At 45.6% G+C, this 17,124-nt stretch overlaps 1 protein-coding gene across 1 annotated transcript in view; it reads left to right on the forward strand.

Moving 5' to 3' along the window:
* adat2 (adenosine deaminase tRNA specific 2) overlaps positions 1-17,124 on the forward strand; it is a 37,444-nt gene that overhangs the window by 3,415 nt on the left and 16,905 nt on the right. The window contains exons 2-3 of the mRNA XM_078229393.1: positions 10,233-10,337; positions 14,633-14,783. Coding sequence (XP_078085519.1) covers positions 10,233-10,337; positions 14,633-14,783 — 256 coding nt within the window. The remainder of the gene's footprint in view (positions 1-10,232; positions 10,338-14,632; positions 14,784-17,124) is intronic.

A 17,124-nucleotide genomic window follows, 5' to 3' on the forward strand; every position in this document is an offset into this window, starting at 1 on the left:
GGAGGGGGGGTATGGATGGAGGGGGAGGGGGGGTATGGATGGAGGGGGAGGGGGGAATGGATGGAGGGGGAGGGGGGAATGGATGGAGGGGGAGGGGGGGAATGGATGGAGGGGGAGGGGGGGTATGGATGGAGGGGGAGGGGGGGTATGGATGGAGGGGGAGGGGGGGTATGGATGGAGGGGGAGGGGGGAATGGATGGAGGGGGAAGGATGGAGGGGGGGGGGAATGGATGGAGGGGGAGGGGGGAATGGATGGAGGGGGAGGGGGGAATGGATGGAGGGGGAGGGGGGAATGGATGGAGGGGGAGGGGGGAATGGATGGAGGGGGAGGGGGGGGAATGGATGGAGGGGGAGGGGGGAATGGATGGAGGGGGAGATGGATGGAGGGGGAGGGGGGAATGGATGGAGGGGAAGGCGGGGAATGGATGGAGTGGGGGAGGGAGGGGAATGGATGGAGGGGGAGGGGAGGGGGCGGGAATGGATGGAGGGGGAGGGGGGCGGGAATGGATGGAGGGGGAGGGGGGCGGGAATGGATGGAGGGGGAGGGGGCGGAATGGATGGAGGGGGAGGGGGGGAATGGATGGAGGGGGGGGGGGAATGGATGGAGGGGGAGGGAATGGAGGGAGGAATGGTGGGAGGGAGAGGGTGAAGAGAGGAGGGGGTTGGGAGGGAGGGGATGGGGTGGGGTTGGGGGAGGGAATGAAGGGAATGGGTGGGGAGGGAATGGTGGGAGGGGGAGTTGTGAGAGGAGGAGGGGGTATATGCAATCTCCCGAGAAAGTGGAGCCTTCTTCACAATAGTGTCATGATGAGGGGGATCAGGACAGTTTGTTTGTGATCTGAACACCTAAAAATGTGAAGCTCTCCATTATTATTGGTCTCCATTGATGTAGACAGGGGCATGTATATGTGGCTAGGGTGAGTTGTTTCCAGTTTTAAATTTATTTATTAGTGTCACAAGTAGGTTTACACTAACACTGCAATGAAGTTACCGTGAATCTCGCCTCGTCGCCACACTCTGGCACCTGTTCGGGTACACTGAGGGAGAATTTAGCATGGCCACTGCACCTAACCAGCACGTCTTTCGGACTGTGGAATGAAACTGGAGCACCTGGAGGAAACCCATGCAGACACAGGGAGAACGCGCAGACTCCACACAGACAGTGACCCAAGCCAGGAATTGAACCCAGGTCCCTGGCGCTGTGAGGCAGCATTGCTAACCTCTGTGCCACCATGCCGCCTGTGTTCTACCTGTTCCAGAAGATTCGCAATAAGGAATGATGGACTGACCAATGCGCTGCAGGACAACAATGCAAGACAAACCTTTCTTCAGAGGCAAGAAAAGATATCACTTACTGAAGTGACACCGGTGTACCATACAGTGAAATATGATCACCCAATGGACTGTTCCTTGTGACAGCAAGCTCAGCTTACTCTGATTCCTCTCTTGCTCGAGGGCATCGAGTGGATGGACAAGTCGTCACATTGTCAGACTGGCAGCTTTTTCAGCTGATAAAACCAATGATTATTTTGAGATTCATCATTCTACATGCACATTACCCAAAGTTTTTCATTGCTTGGCTCAACGATGCGATCAGAGAAAGTCTGTGCGAGTTAGATGCGGACCGGGATACTGGTCAATTCTGTGCATAGGTAGTGAGAAGCAGAAATTTCAAAGGGTTTGTAGAATTTGTTGATCCAGAGTGGGTTCAGCGGATCAAATCTGTAATTCGACACTGGTTATCATTAGAAGAGGCTGTAACTTGTATTTTTGAAGTGTGGTCTGCTTTGTTCTCGTACTTCATCAGCACGGATTGTCCAGAATATCCTTATGATAAATGAAGAATAGCAGGAAGATGATAATGTGCATGCCAATACCACCTAGTGTATGGAAACATAGAAGATAGGAGCAGGAAGAGGCCATTTGGCCTTCGAGCCTGCTCCACCATTCATCACCATCATGGCTGATCATCCAACTCAATAGCCTAATCCTGCTTTCTCCCCATAACCTTTGGTCCTATTTGTCCCAAGTGCTATATCCAGCCGCCTCTTGAATACATTCAATGTTTTGGCATCAACTACTTCCTGTGGTAATTAATTCCACAGGCTCACCACTCTTTGGGTGAAGAAATGTCTCCTCATCTCCGTCCTAAATGGTCTAACCTGAATCCTCAGACTGCGACCCCTGGTTCTGGACTCTTCCACCATCGGGAACATCCGTTCTGCATCTATCCTGTCTAGACCTGTTAGAATTTTATAAGTCTCTATGAGATCGCCCTCATTCATTTGAACTCCGGGGAAAACAATCCTAACCTAGTCAATCTCTCCCCATGCATCAGTCCCACCATCCCCGGAATCAGCCCAGTAAACCTTCGCTGCACTCCCTCGAGAGCAAGAACATCCTTCCTCAGAAAAAGAGACCAAAACTGCACACAGTACTCTAGGTGTGGCCTCACCAAGGTCCTTTATAGTTGTAACACATCCCTGTTCCTGTACTCAAAGCCTCTCACAATGAAGGCCAACGTGCCATTTTCCCTCTTTACTGCCTGCTGCACCTACATGTTTATAGAACCCCTACAGTACAGAAGGAGGCCATTCGGTCCATCGAGCCTGCACCAATCCCAGCCAGGTCCTATTCCCGCAACCCCAAGCATTTACCCTGCTAATCCCCCTGACACTATGGTCAATTTATCATGGCCAATCAACCTAACCTACACATCTTTGGAGGAAACATGTGGGAGGAAACCGGAGCACCCGGAGGAAACCCATGCAGACATGGGGAGAATGTGCAAACTCCACATAGACAGTGACCCGAGGCCGGAATTGAACCTGGGACCCTGGTGCTATGAGGCAGCAGTGTTAACCACTGTGCCACCATGCCGCCCGTCAGTGACTGGTGCACAAGGACACCCAGGTCCTGCTGCACACTCCCCTCTCCCAATATGCAGCCATTCAGGTAGTAATTTGCCGCCTTGTTCTATGTTCCCTGTCGTTGAAGAAGCCAATCTAAATGTACAGTTCGTGGAAATGCCTGTACCTGAGCATGGTATGGAATGGCTCACTTTCCTGAACACCCAAGGGAAGAAATAACAAGCAGCCTCGTCATTTACATCCGGGCAACAAGCACCTATCTTGACCTGACTACTCGCTTTTTCTGAGATACCTGAGTTTGCATAGTGAAGATCTCGAGTTTGTCGCCCTGGCGAAGTGAATGGGAGATTTCCAGCTTCAAGAAGCACTCAGTTGATGGCCTATTGTATTCTCATATCACACTTTTATACAGGTTTATTTATTTATTGCCACAAGTAGGCTTACATTAACACTGCAATGAAGCTACTATGAGAATCCCCTTGTCGCCACACTCTAACGAAGTTGTTCAGAAGAAATCTCTTTCAGATGTTTAGAACGTACAAGGAATTGAGAAAGCTGTACGCACTGGTTTCATCTGCAAATTATGACAATCAAATGTGTAATAAGTCTAACCAAATCCAAAAGGTCACAATAAAAGAACATTTACTGCAAGATTTAACTTTGATGTCAGTCTTTTATTGGGATCAGCTGTGGCATGAATTGTAAGAATCGTACAACCGAAATTGTGAAGACAAGGAAAACATAACTAAATTGAGTTTACATTGGATGGCAGCAGGAAACAATATCCAGATTCAAGTTACAGTTCAAGTTACAGAGTTAAAGTGAGCATGTGAATCCTGGCCCATGTAATTAAATCAAAATGTCAGTACTCTTGAACCAAGTAGTCAAACAATTTGTGTGGACATCTTTTACATATTTTCAAGTCTTGACTGAATACGGGGAAAATGAATGCAGTAGGCAGTATCATTTCAAGGTAAAAAATGCTGTGGGGTGGGGGATTTCTGCTTTGACAGCTCCGAGATTAACATTTCCAAGAATAGTGTGTTGGTTGCACTACCTTTGGGGGAGAGGATTTTGTGTGTCCACTGCCCACTCTTTGGACTCGAGGTGGAGTCAGCAGCATGGGAGGGCTCCCCCAGTGCCAAGAAAGACTCCCAGCAGCTGCGCAGTGCGATGCACACTGTACCAACGCAAACTGCTGAACAGGTTTATGTTCCTTGAACCTGACCATCGATATTGTTAGCACAAAGCAGGGTGACCAACCATCCCATTTTATACGGATTGTCCTGTAATTTCACTGATTGTCCTGTGTCAAGCTGTTTTTATTGTAATTTGTCCTGTATCTTTGCAGGATCTCTTGTGCATCGCACTGCGCAGCTGCTGGGAGTCTCCTCTTGATGTAGCCTGTGGGTGTTTGTCATTTTCACTGTGTTCCCACTGTTGGTCACAGGGTCAAGTAGGAGCATTGGATCATCCGGATAGGAAGATTGGAGGTGCCAATGGAATTTTACTCTTTTGCTGAGCGGAGTATTATTATAGACACGCCCTGCTCTCATGACCAAAGTGTGTCTCATTTATATCCTCCAGAGGTGGTCACCATGACCCAAAGCTCCATCGCACAGCATTTTGTTCAAGAGCATGATTGCTCTTCAGTTCTCAAAGGAAACAGCCAAGAGACAACCTTCCTATCCAGGATGTCCCGAGGCATGGTACATTGGGGAGACCATGCAGATGCTACGACAGCGGATGAATGAACACCGCTCGACAATCACCAGGCAGGAGTGTTCTCTTCCTGTCTGGGAACGCTTCAGCAGTCACGAGCATTCAGCCTCTGATCTTTGGGTAAGCGTTCTCCAAGGTGGCCTTCACAACAACGCAGAATCGCTGAGCAGAAACTGATAGCCAAGTTCCGCACACATGAGGATGGCCTCAACCGGGATCTTGGGTTCATGTCACACTATCGGTAACCCCCACAACTTGCCTGGGCTTGCAAAATCTCACTAACTGTCCTGGCTGGAGACAATACACATCTCTTTAACCTGTGCTTGGCCCTCTCCACTCACATTGTCTGTACCTTTAAGACTTGATTACCTGTAAAGACTCGCATTCCAACCATTTATCTAGTAAATTGAGTTTGTGTCTGTATATATCCTGTTTACGAACACAACTCCTCACTCACCTGAAGAAGGAGTGACACTCCGAAAGCTTGTGCTGCCAAATAAACCTGTCAGACTTTAACCTGGTGTTGTGAGACTTCTTACAGGGGTTACAGGATTGAGAATCAAAGTGGCGAACCCCCTCTGGCAGTATAGTCTCTTCTGTGTCTACAGGAATGGAATTGTTCTCACTATAGTAGGCCTGACTAAAGTTGACCAACCCAACTGGAATTCCTTAGCATCCCTAGTCATCAATGTCTGCCTTATCTTTCTTCAGTGAGAGTTTTAACAACACCAGGTTAAAGTCCAACAGGTTTATTATAGTCATCGAGGGAGGCGATGTCCTGGTGGTATTATCGCTAGATTATTAGTCCAGAAACTCAGCTGATGTTCTGGGGACCCAGGTTCGAATCCCGCTACGGCAGATGGTGAAATTTGAATTCAATAAAAAATATGTGGAATTAGGAACCTGCTGATGACCGTGAAGCCATTGTCGATTGTCGGAAAAACCTATCTGATTCACTAATGTCTTTCAGGGAAGGAAATTGCCATCCTTACCTGGTCTGGCCTACTTGTGACTCCAGAACCATAGCAGTGTGGTTGACTCTCAACTGCCTCAGGCAACAAGGGATGGGCAATGAATGCTGACCAGCCAGCCAGCAACGCAATGTCCCATGAATGAATGAAAAAAATAGAAAGCATCCTTTCTGGTTGTATCACAGCTTGATATGGCTCCCATTCTGACCAAGACCGCAAGAAGACTACAAAGAATTGTGAAGGAAGCCCAGTCCATACGCAAACCAGCCTCCCATCCATTGACTCCGTCTACACTTCCCGCTGCCTCGGAAAGTAGCCAGCATAATCAAGGACGCTTCACACCCCAGACATTCTCCCTTCCACCTTCTTCCGTTGGGAAAAAGGTACAAAAATCTGAGAACACGTACCAACTGACTCAAGAACAGCTTCTTCCCTGCTGCCATCAGACTTTTGAATGGACCTTTCTCTTCACCCTATCTGTAACGGCAACACTATATTCTGCACCTTCTCCTTTCCCTCTTCCCTATGTACTCTATGAGCAGTGTGTCTTGTCTGTAACAGCTCGCAAGATGCAATACTTTTCATTTTTCATTGTATGTTAAAGACGTGACAATAATAAATCAAATCAATTCAATAAGCCCAAAATATTTTCTGTAAAGGGAAAATACGTATATGGGGCATAACCTGTTGAGAGGGACAGACAACCAACTAGACAGCACTTATTGTAGAACTGAGCAACAGCAGCAATTCAGTTACATGTCCTGAGGTCTAAGTGGAGATCAGATTCCAAAATCGTCTCATGGCATGATATATGATTGGCCAGACAGACCATTTTGTTCCATGTTATCTTGTGACCTCTTTGTCTTTTTATTTCCCGAGGGATCGTTCCTGTCATTCTCTCCCCCCTCCCATGTGTCTTTGTCCCTCCAGCAAGATTATCGCTGTCTTTGGGTTTGGATATGCTGTGACAGTTGAAGCGGCAGTGCGTTATGCTGGATCTATTGCAGCAACACCAATGCAGCATCCCCACAGGGCTAGCACTGAAATGCAGAGTCTGACTCAGACAGCTGCTCCTAAGTTTATGACCATTGCAGAGGAATCTGGTACCGGGGCTGAAGCAGGGCCACAAACAAAAGAGACGTTTTTGATTTTAAAAATGTCATTACAGCACAAGCAGTTGAGTTAATGCCAGCTCTATATAGAGTGCTCCAGTCAGTTGCTTTACCCCACTCTATCCCCATAGATCTGCAAGTTTATTTCCCTTGAGTGTTCATCCAATTTTATCTTGGAGGGTTGAGAGAGCAGTGGAGGCAGGGTCACTGATGATTTTTAAAGCTGAATTAGATAGATTCTTGTTTGACAAGGAAGTCAAAGCGTACAGGGGATAGAAAGTAAAGTGGAGTTAAGGCCACAATCAGATCTTATTAAATGGTGGAGCAGGCTCAAGGGACCGAGTGGCCTCCTCCTGCTCCTAATTTGTATGTTAAATGTTTCTTTCGAAATCACAGGCACAGAGTTCCAGTTCATTACCATTCGCTGGATAAGAAAGCTCTCCCTCACATCCTTCCTCTATCTTGTCATGATGCATCTGTTTTGCCTGTTGAACTTTTAACAACATTTAAGAGGCCAAAAATCAAGGTTGCACAAGAGTATCATTGCAGAGCAGACAGCCTGACTGGAAGAACTCCCTGTTGTGGGAGTTTTAAGACATGAACTATAGATGCTGAGAGCCAATCTTCTCAATCATAATTATCTTGGTCTTTGCTGAATGTTGACTCTTTTTGAATGATAAATGTTTTTGAATTATTTTTGAATAATCAATTGTTTTAGGCAGGATGACTGTGTCTCATCATTGCCTGCGCTTGGATATACCTGTTTAAATTATTTTAGTTGTGCATTGTCCAAGTTTTATTCTTTGAAAACCTCAGCGCTTCACACTGAAATAAAAGAACAATGAAGAAATGGGGATGAGGAGCATATCAGCCATGATCGAATGGTGGAGCAGACTCGATGGGCTGAATGGCCTAATTCTGCTCCTGTAACTTGTGAATTCATGAACAAACTCTTTAGTTTATTTTGCACATGAAGCATTTTTACCATCACAATGTTTTGTACAAATATTGAGTTTAAGGGGTTTTAAATAAAGAGTCATGGGTGTCTCGTTTGAAAAGAAGAATGGACAGTTACCGAGGCATTGTGCAGTTAGAATTGTAATGTATTAAATATTAGCATCTTTATAACAATTATGTTGAAACTTGTGTTGTACCTCGGACATGGGGTCAACTAACGTCCCGGGCAATACACTCAAACTCAAATTATCATACAACAATTTAACAGAGTACAGGAATGAGATAGAGAATCTGGTGAACTGGTGCAGCAATAATAATCTCTCCCTCAATGTCAACAAAACGAAGGAGATTGACATCGACTTCAGGAAGCGTAAAGGAGAACATGCCCCTGTCTATATCAATGGGGACGAAGTAGAAAGGGTCGAAAGCTTCAAGTTTTTAGGTGTCCAGATCACCAACAACCTGTCTTGGCCCCCCATGCTGACGCTATCGTTAAGAAAGCCCACCAACGCCTCTACTTTCTCAGAAGACTGAGGAAATTTGGCATGTCCATTATGACTCTTACCAACGTTTACAGATGCACCATAGAAAGCATTCTTTCTGGATGTATCACAGCTTGGTATGGCTCCTGCTCTGCCCAAGATTGCAAGGAACTACAAAAGGTTGTGAATGTAGCCCAATCCATCACGCAAACCAGCCTCCCATCCATTGACTCTGTCTACGCTTCCCCCTGCCTCGGCAAAACAGCCAGCATAATTAAGGACCTCACGCACCCTGGACATTCTCTCTTCCACCTTCTTCCTCCGGGAAAAAAATACAAAAGTCTGGGGTCATGTACCAACCAACTCAAGAACAGCTTCTCCCCTGCTGCTGTCAGACTTTTGAATGGACTTGCCTTGCATTCAGTTGATCTTCCTCTACACCCTAGCTATGACTACAACACTACATTCTGCACCCTCTCGTTTCCTTCTCTATGAATGGTATGTTTTGTCTGTATAGCGCGCAAGAAACAATACTTTTCACTTTATGTTAATACATGTGACAAATCAAATTTATTGTATCTTACCAGGTTACTATAAAAGTATCAAAGACTCCACTAAAAGGGTATCAAAAGTTCTATTACACCTTCTCAAAACTTTGTTACAAAGTATAAACTTACTTCGTTATACACAAAGTACCCAAACTCTGTTCTACAAAAGGTACCAAAAATCGTGCCTTGGACCTAAATACCACCACTTAAGGGGCAAAGTGATCAGTCTCCCTCTTGGTGGTTTCTGATGTCCAATCTGAGTCCCAGCTCCAGGGCACTGCATCTTTACAATGGTTGTTCGGCAGGTTGTCGCTTTTGATGTTCCTTTATTTCCCCTTCTTATGATCAATGTCAGCAAGATCTATATGCTTCCAGTCACTCACAGGACAGGCATCGATCAATCAGTGTCTTTTTGGTCACAAATGCTCAGGAAGTCTCTCAGGAGCACGACACAAGTCTGCACACCCCGCCACAGCAACAGCTGTGTCTCGCATGAGAGTCCACCCAGTCAGCTCCTGCTCTCACTCTGTGGCTTACTTTTTTGCTGCAGATCACAATTCTTTTATAGCCAGCAGGCTTTGCAGGTGTCTTCATAGATACCCATCAGGCCACACTTAGAATGGTGGATTCTACAGAAAGGGCAACTTAACAATCTGAATTGGATGTGCCCCCCTCACCCACCCCCTGAAGGAATTGTACTGCCCTTATTGGAACTGAGACTCACTGAATACAAAACTCACCAGATTCATCTGGACCATTTAACTGGTCTCCCCTCGCATTGGTGCTGCAGTCTGCTTCCGTGCATCAAACTCAAAGGGAAGGTTACGGATCTGTGGATGCTGAACTTCACTGGGACCTAGCAACTATCAATCTGTGCCTGACTGGTGCCTTGGGCAAGATGCTAGAGGGCTATCTACCTCCTTCAACCTATTCCAGCAATATTCACCTGTCTCAGAAGAAACCTATTAAAACAAACTCCATGGGTGGAGAGCGGAAATGTATGTTTTTAGAAAAGTGGGAAAAGCACTGAGTATCAGTACTGTTGTTTATCACCAGGGGGTAGTATTGGTGTTTGAAATAAAAGCTCTCGAAAATGCACAGCAGGTCTGTCAATGTCAGAGTCATACAGTGGAGAGAAGGCCCTTCGGCCCATCGATATGTAGGATAACATCGATGTAGGCGAACATTTTGGAAGTGGAGTTTGCTCGTAGATTTGTGTTGTAGTCTCTGGAATATGTTATCGACCTGATCATGTTCTAAGACAATGCTGAAAGCATATTGTGTAAAATGTGTTGAGAAATTGTACAATGTTTGATTTCATTTCGTGCCCCTACCAAATTTTAGGCTTTTTTGTTCAAGTCTGTGAGAGCGTTTACCCTTCCTGAAATTAGAATAGTCAGAACTGCCTTTATTGCAGTAAATTCCTAACAATACGTTCTTTATCAAGTTAAGAGATGGCAGTATTGTAGACTGCTTTGCTTCTGCCTTTTCCTGTCCCTTGTGGCTGCATTGGGAATATTGAACGTGAGGGTGTTGCTGAGGTTTGGTTAATTTTCTGTTTGATTTTCAGGCGAAAGATGCTTTGGAGAACGGTGAGGTGCCTGTTGGGTGTCTGATGGTTTACCAGAATGAGATTTTGGGACAGGGGAGGAACGAAGTGAATGAAACCAAGAACGTAAGTTAACGTCTGAGGGAAAATGTGGCAGAGCTGATGGACGGGGACAGCAGTGTAACTTTAGAGATGTATGAAATTGTAAGTCACTCATGGTCCTCCTTACTGTCAAAATCAATGGGTGGACAATGGGTGACTGGTTTGATTTTGCCAATTATGTGCATCTTCCAAAGTCAAATTGCCCCACGTTCCAGGACATTTTATTTGTTGAAAAATTGAGGTGACAAGACCAGGCCAACATATTACACCATCACCAAGGCTCGTAGAGACCATGTAAGAAATTGTGGACAGCGAATGCCAAGCTCGGGTTTCCCAAATCTGGAGATTGTACGATGAAGGACAGGTTAACGTGTTTGCAGTTGTGAATTGCTCCGAAGGAACAAAACTAAGGTAGAAGCTGGTTTACCAATCCTTGTTTTCCATGCCTATCCTTTGTGGCCTATCCTTGGCATCTTGGCAAACCAGCCCTCCCATGCATTGACTCTGTTGACGCTTCCCGTTGCCTCGGAGAAGCAGCCAGCATAATCAAGGACCCCATGCACCCCAGACATTCTCTCTTCCACCTTCTTCCTTCCGGAAAAAGATACAAAAGTCAGAGGTCACGTACCAACCGACTCAAGAGCAGCTTCTTCCCTGCTGCTGTCAGACTTTTGAATGGAGTTACCTTGCATTAAGTTGATCTTTCTCTACACCCTAGCTATAACTGTAACACTACATTCTGCACCCTCTCTTTTCCTTCTCTATGAATGGTATGCTTTGTATAGCGCGCAAGAAACAATACTTTTCACTGTATACCAACATGTGACAAATCAAATCAAGTCTTCTACTTCTATCAGTTCCATCAGATTTCCAGCTTCATCTCCCTGTGTGTGCAGCCACGCATTATGTCCCTGAATAATCCATCCTTTTCCCTGGGGTTTGAAACTCTACTCGGGGTTGAGTAGGAAACCATAAGAAATAGGAACAGGAGTAGGCCATTCAACCCCTTCAGCCTACTTTGCTATTCAATAAGATCATGGCTGATCTGATATTCCTTGCATCCATTTTCCTGCCCTTTCCCCGTAACCCTTGATTCCCTTACTGATCAAAAATCTATCTATCTCAGCCTTAAATATACACAAGGACTCTGCCCCCACAGCTCTCTGTGGCAAGGAGTTTCAAAGACTCAACCTTCTGAGTGAAGAAATTCCTCCTCATCTCAGTCTAGACAAGTTCGCAGGGCCGGATGGAATCTATCCCAGGTTACTGCGGGAGGCAAGGGGAGAAATAGCTTGAGCCTTAACAGATATCTTCTTATCTTCACATCCCCTTTGACCAAGGTTCCTTGCCTATGTTGTTCCCTTGTTTAAGAAAGGAAGCAGGGATAATCCAGCAAATTATAGGCCAGTGAGCCTGACATCGGTGGTGGGGAAGCTTTTGGAGACGATACAGAGGGACAGGATATATGCACATTTGGAGGAAAATGGACAAGTTAGTGACAGGCGGCATGGTTTTGTATGGGGAAGGTCATGTCTCACCAACTTGATTGAGTATTTTGAAGAGGTGACAAAGAAAATTGATGAGGGAAGGGCTGTGGATGTAGTTTATATGGACATTAGTAAGGCGTTTGACAAGGTCCCACATGGCAGACTGGTACAAAAACTAAAATCACATGGGATTCGGGGTGGGCTGGCTGGATGGATACAGAACTGGCTTGGTTATAGAAGACAGAGTGGCAGTGGAAGGGTGTTTTTCAGAATAGAGATCTATAGCTAGTGGTGTTCTGCAGGGATCAGTGCTGGGACCTCTGTTATTTATAGTATATATAAATGATCTGGAGGAAAATGTGGTAAGTAAGTTTGCAGATGACATGAAGATTGGTGGATTTGCTGATAGTGCCGAGGATTGCCAGAGGATACAACAGGATAAATAGATTGGAGACTTGGGCCAGAAATGGCAGATGGAATTTAATCCGAACAAATGCAAAGTGATGCATTTTGGAGGATCAAATTTAGATATGAATTATACTGTAAATGGCAGAACCCTTAGGAACATTAACATACAGAGGGATCTGGGTGTGCACAGTTCCCTAAAACTGGCAACACAGGTATCCAAGGTGACTAGGAAGGCATATGATATGCTTGCCTTCATCAGCCGGGGCATTGAATACAGGAGTTGGGGCATCAAGTTGCAGGATATAAAACCTTGGGTAGGTCGAATTTGAAGTATTGCGTGCAGTTCTGGTCGCCACATTGCCAGAAGGACATGGAAGCTTTGGAGAGAGTGCAAAGAAGGTTCACCAGGATGTTGCCTGGTCTCGAGGGTGTTGGCTATGAGGAGAGGTTGAATAAACCAGGATTGTTTTCACTAGAAAGATGCAAACTGAGGGGAGACCTGATGGAGATCTACAAAATCATGAGGTATAGACAAGGTGGATAGTCAGAGGCTTTTTCAAAGGGTGGAAGTGTCAATTACAAGGGGGCACAGGTTTAAGGTGAGAGAGGGAAAGTTTAAGGGAGATGTGCGGGGGAAGTTTTTCACGCAGAGAGTGGTGGGAGCCAGAGGAGGTGGTGGAAGCAGGCACATTAGCAACATTTAAGGCATCTGGATGGGTACAGGATTAGGGAGGAAATAGAGGGATACGGACCGAGTAAGAGCAGAAGGTTTTTTTTTGTTAGGGCACCCTGATCGGCACAGGCTTGGAGGGCCGAAAGGTCTGTTCCTGTGCTGTACTTTTCTTTGTTCTTTGTTATAAATTGGTGCCCCTTTGTTCTGAGACAACGCCCTCTGGTCCCAGACTCTTCCATGAAGGGAAAAATCCTCTCAGCATTTACCCTGTCGAGCCCCTTAAGAATCGTGTATGTTTCAATGAGACCTCCTCTCATTCTTCTCAATTCTAATGAGTAGAGTCCAACCTGTTTAACCTTTCCTGATAGGACAATCCCTCCACCTCAGGGATCATCCAGTGAACCTTCTCTGAACATTTTCCAATGAAACCATCTGGCTCCAGCTCAGGAAACAGCTGACTGGGGGATGGAGCCAATGGCAAAGCAAGTACTTTCTACTGAGAAGAACAGTTTTGGACTTCCTGATAGTCCACTGAAGGTGACTCTGGTAATGATTTTAGATAGTTTGATATGACAGAAATAGTTGTGGGATTTGGGAAGAGAACGAGCTGGAATGTCACCAGCATATATTGAAAGGTGATCCCACATCTCCTGATGTCATAGAAGAACAGCATGCTAGTCTGGAAAGCCATCTTTATTTCAGAGCACAAAGAACAGTACAGCATAGGAACAGGCCCTTCAGCCCTCCAAGCCTGCGCCAATCACATTGTCCTATCTAGACTAACTGCCTGTATTCCTCTGTTCCCCGTCTGTTCATATGTCTCTCCAGATAAGTCTTAAATATCGCTAACGTGTCTGCCTCAACCACCTCACTTGGCAGTGAGATTTCATCCTTACAATCTACAGATTTTAGAATCCCAGGCCTGGTTGAATACTATCCCTCGACTAACTCTGTCTCTACAAACCTTGAAGACGTGTCATTGGCTGGCCTTGTCACCTAGCTTTCCCAACAAAGAGAAAACCTGGTCTTACCCTAATTCTCCTTTTTGAGACTTCAAAACTGCAGACTACTTTAATCTTTCCTTCTGTGCAGCAATAAACTCTGGCATCCATATGTGCATTAAGCAAAATGGGTGGCCATTCTGCATCACATTTAGATGCTGCATCACTTCCAAAATGTTACTGATAACATCAACAAACTCAAACTCGAGCTGGATAGATTTTATATGTAGCGAAGTATGGCTATGTTCATAACAGACTGATTAAAGTTGCCTTTACTGGTTCCATAACCTCTTGTATTCCAAGCTCAACTGCTTATTTTGTTTTAATCATTCAATGGATATTGGCTTCACTGGCTAGGCCAGCCCTAGTTGCCCATCCCCAATTGCCCTTGAGAAGCTGATGGATGCCTTTTTGAATCATTCAAGTCCCTGAGGTATAGCTACACCCACAGTACTATCAGGAGGGAGTTCCAAGATTTTGACCCAGCAACAGTGAAGGAACGGCTGATATATTTCCAAGTCAAGGTGATGAATGGCTTGGAGGGGGTCGTCCACGTGATGGTGTTCCCATCTGTCTGCTGCCCTTATCTTTCTAGATTGCATTAGTCGTAAGTTTGGAAGGTGTAGCCTGAGGAGCCTTGGTGAGTTCCAGCATCTTGTAGCTGGGACACTGCTGCTATTACGTTGGTGCTGGAGGGAGTGAATGTTTGAGGACAATATTATATTCTGGGATTTCGCTCTGTCCATACAGGCTACCCGTCACGCAGAGATGGTCGCCATTGACCAAGTGTTGGAGTGGTGTCGCCAGAATGACAGGGACCGGGCGGAGGTGTTTGGACACACAGTGTTGTATGTCACAGTGGAGCCATGCATCATGTGTGCTGCTGCCTTGCGGCTACTGAGTATCCTTTAGCGATTGCATCATAGAATGACAGGAGACCTAACTCAGGGCTGAATAACTTTTTATGTAAAGAGGGAATTTATATTTAAATTCATCTCTTTCTCCCCCCACTGGCCCCATGGTTCTGCACAGACAAAGGTGAGCATGATTTCTGAAAATTGTGCAAACTATGGATCTTTTGGTAAATGTTTGCAGTTTAGAAGCAATCTTTCACTGAAAATCACAGGCAAGGGAAAAAGAACCCAGTTCTCATTGTGTTTAAATTCCTGCATAACCTCACCCCCTCCCCATCCTTGTCATCTCATCTAACTCTACGATTCCCCAAAATATTGGCACCTCTCCAATTCTGGCCTTTTGCGACTGGCCATCAGCTACCAAGGCCTCAAGCTCTGGAAGTCCCTTTAAACCTTTCGCCTGACCTTCCTCCAAGACTCTGTTTACAAACTGACCCCTTGCCCTCTTACTTCCAGATGTGGCTGGGAGTCAAATTTTGTTTCTGTGAAACACATGGAGAAGAAGTTTTACGACATTAAAGGTGATACATAAATGCAAGTTGTTATTGACAAAATGCTAAGCTGATATATATAAAAGTCTAATTTCATTATTTGTATAACTATTTACAGATAAAAATGATCAAGCAGTTCTTCAGTCCCTTAACCCGGTTTAAATGCATACCCATGTAAGAGTCTCCACGTCTACCCCCATCAGTGCCTGGCTTTAGTGGGGGGTTACTTTGCAAGAGGCTTGATTAATTTTTGCCTGTATATTTTTGGCAGACTCAGAAAGGGTCACTGCTGTGATGACTTCCTGGAGCCAAAGTGAGCAATGGGGGCTTTGCAGCAAAAAGAAAATTGTCGATTTTTACCCAAGTATACACATGCAAATCCGCACATTTTTGTCCAGAAAAACCTTGCAGCACATGAGATTTCATTATGGGGTTGTTAATTATTCTAATGCAGTGTCACTTTCCGGTGCTGTTTCGACGTGAATGGGTTATTTATAGAGATAAATTACAGTATAGTGTCGGCACTCAGTTGAACTGCACATCATGGTAACCACTTGGGAGAGTGATTAAGTGGGACGCAGCGCTCCTCATCCGTAACGGTGTCGAGCAGTAATTATACATGTTTCTGTGCAGTGAGCGCCACTTCTGTCAGTGGACCAAATGGACGGGGCCACAGCTGTTGAGGGTAGCATTATAAATAAAATGGGGACAATCATACAGAGAGTGCTGTGTCAGAATTATGGCCTCTGGCTTAGTTGCTTCATAATTCTTCAGTTAGTTAAATTTTATTGGTTTTCCATTCTCCCAAGTTGAACGAACGGTGTACTGAGCTCTCAAAACCGCATCGCGCGGTGGTCCAATTGCTCATATTTCTTGCTTTATGGTGCTGGTTGGTGGGGGGACATTGGGCCGGGCACCAGCAGAACTCCCTGCTCCTCTAATCATACAAGCCTGAACCTCGCGCCTCCATAGGACAGTGCCGTTCCCAGCCCCTCCGCAAACAATGCAACACCCTTGCGGGGTGCGGCACTGTCCTGGTAGAGATTGCGAACTCTGACCCAGGGATGGAAGCCCTACCACAAAAGCCAAGTGGTCATTCAGAATCCTCAGCTATATTGGCTCCCCCGGGGAACATGATGACTTGCATTCCATGAAATGCACTGCACATCTGATCTGCTGCCTCTTGGTCCTTGGCCCTGTAGAGGATGAGAAGGATGGACAGTCTTGTAACTGTGCTGCCTTGAACACTTCCTGATTACGCACTGCATTGAAATCAAGAGTCATCGCACTATGTCACCGCTGTAGTTCCTTTTTTCCCACAATTCTATGAAAATCTAGCCTCCTTTAATTATTCATTCCTCCCACTTATCTTCAAGTCCAAGCTGTTATTGAAGCTCAAGCCCACCACAGTACCAAGAGAATTTTCAATTCAGTTAATTAAATCGGGAATAAAATTCTTGTCTCCGTAATGGTGACCATAAAACTGCCGGCTTGTTGTTTAAACATCCATCTGGTTCGCTAATATTCTGTAGGGAAGGGAATCAGCCATCATTACCTAGTCTGGCTCCGTGTGACTCCAGACCCACAGCAATGTGGTTAACCCAGCAAGCCACACAGTTGTCTTCAAGAAAGCGGTTCATTACTATCCTCCCAAGGGCAATTAGGAATGGGCAATAAACGCTGGCTTAACAGCAGTGAGAGTGGGAGATGATCTCATTGAAACATATGAAATTCTTTAAGGACTGACAGAGTAGATACTGGGATGCTGTTTCCCCGGCCGGTGAATCTGGAACCGGGCTCACAGTCTCCGAGTGGGAGATGTCATCCATTTGGAGCT

The sequence above is a fragment of the Mustelus asterias genome, chromosome 15 (assembly GCF_964213995.1).
Source record: "Mustelus asterias chromosome 15, sMusAst1.hap1.1, whole genome shotgun sequence".
NCBI lineage: Eukaryota > Metazoa > Chordata > Chondrichthyes > Carcharhiniformes > Triakidae > Mustelus > Mustelus asterias.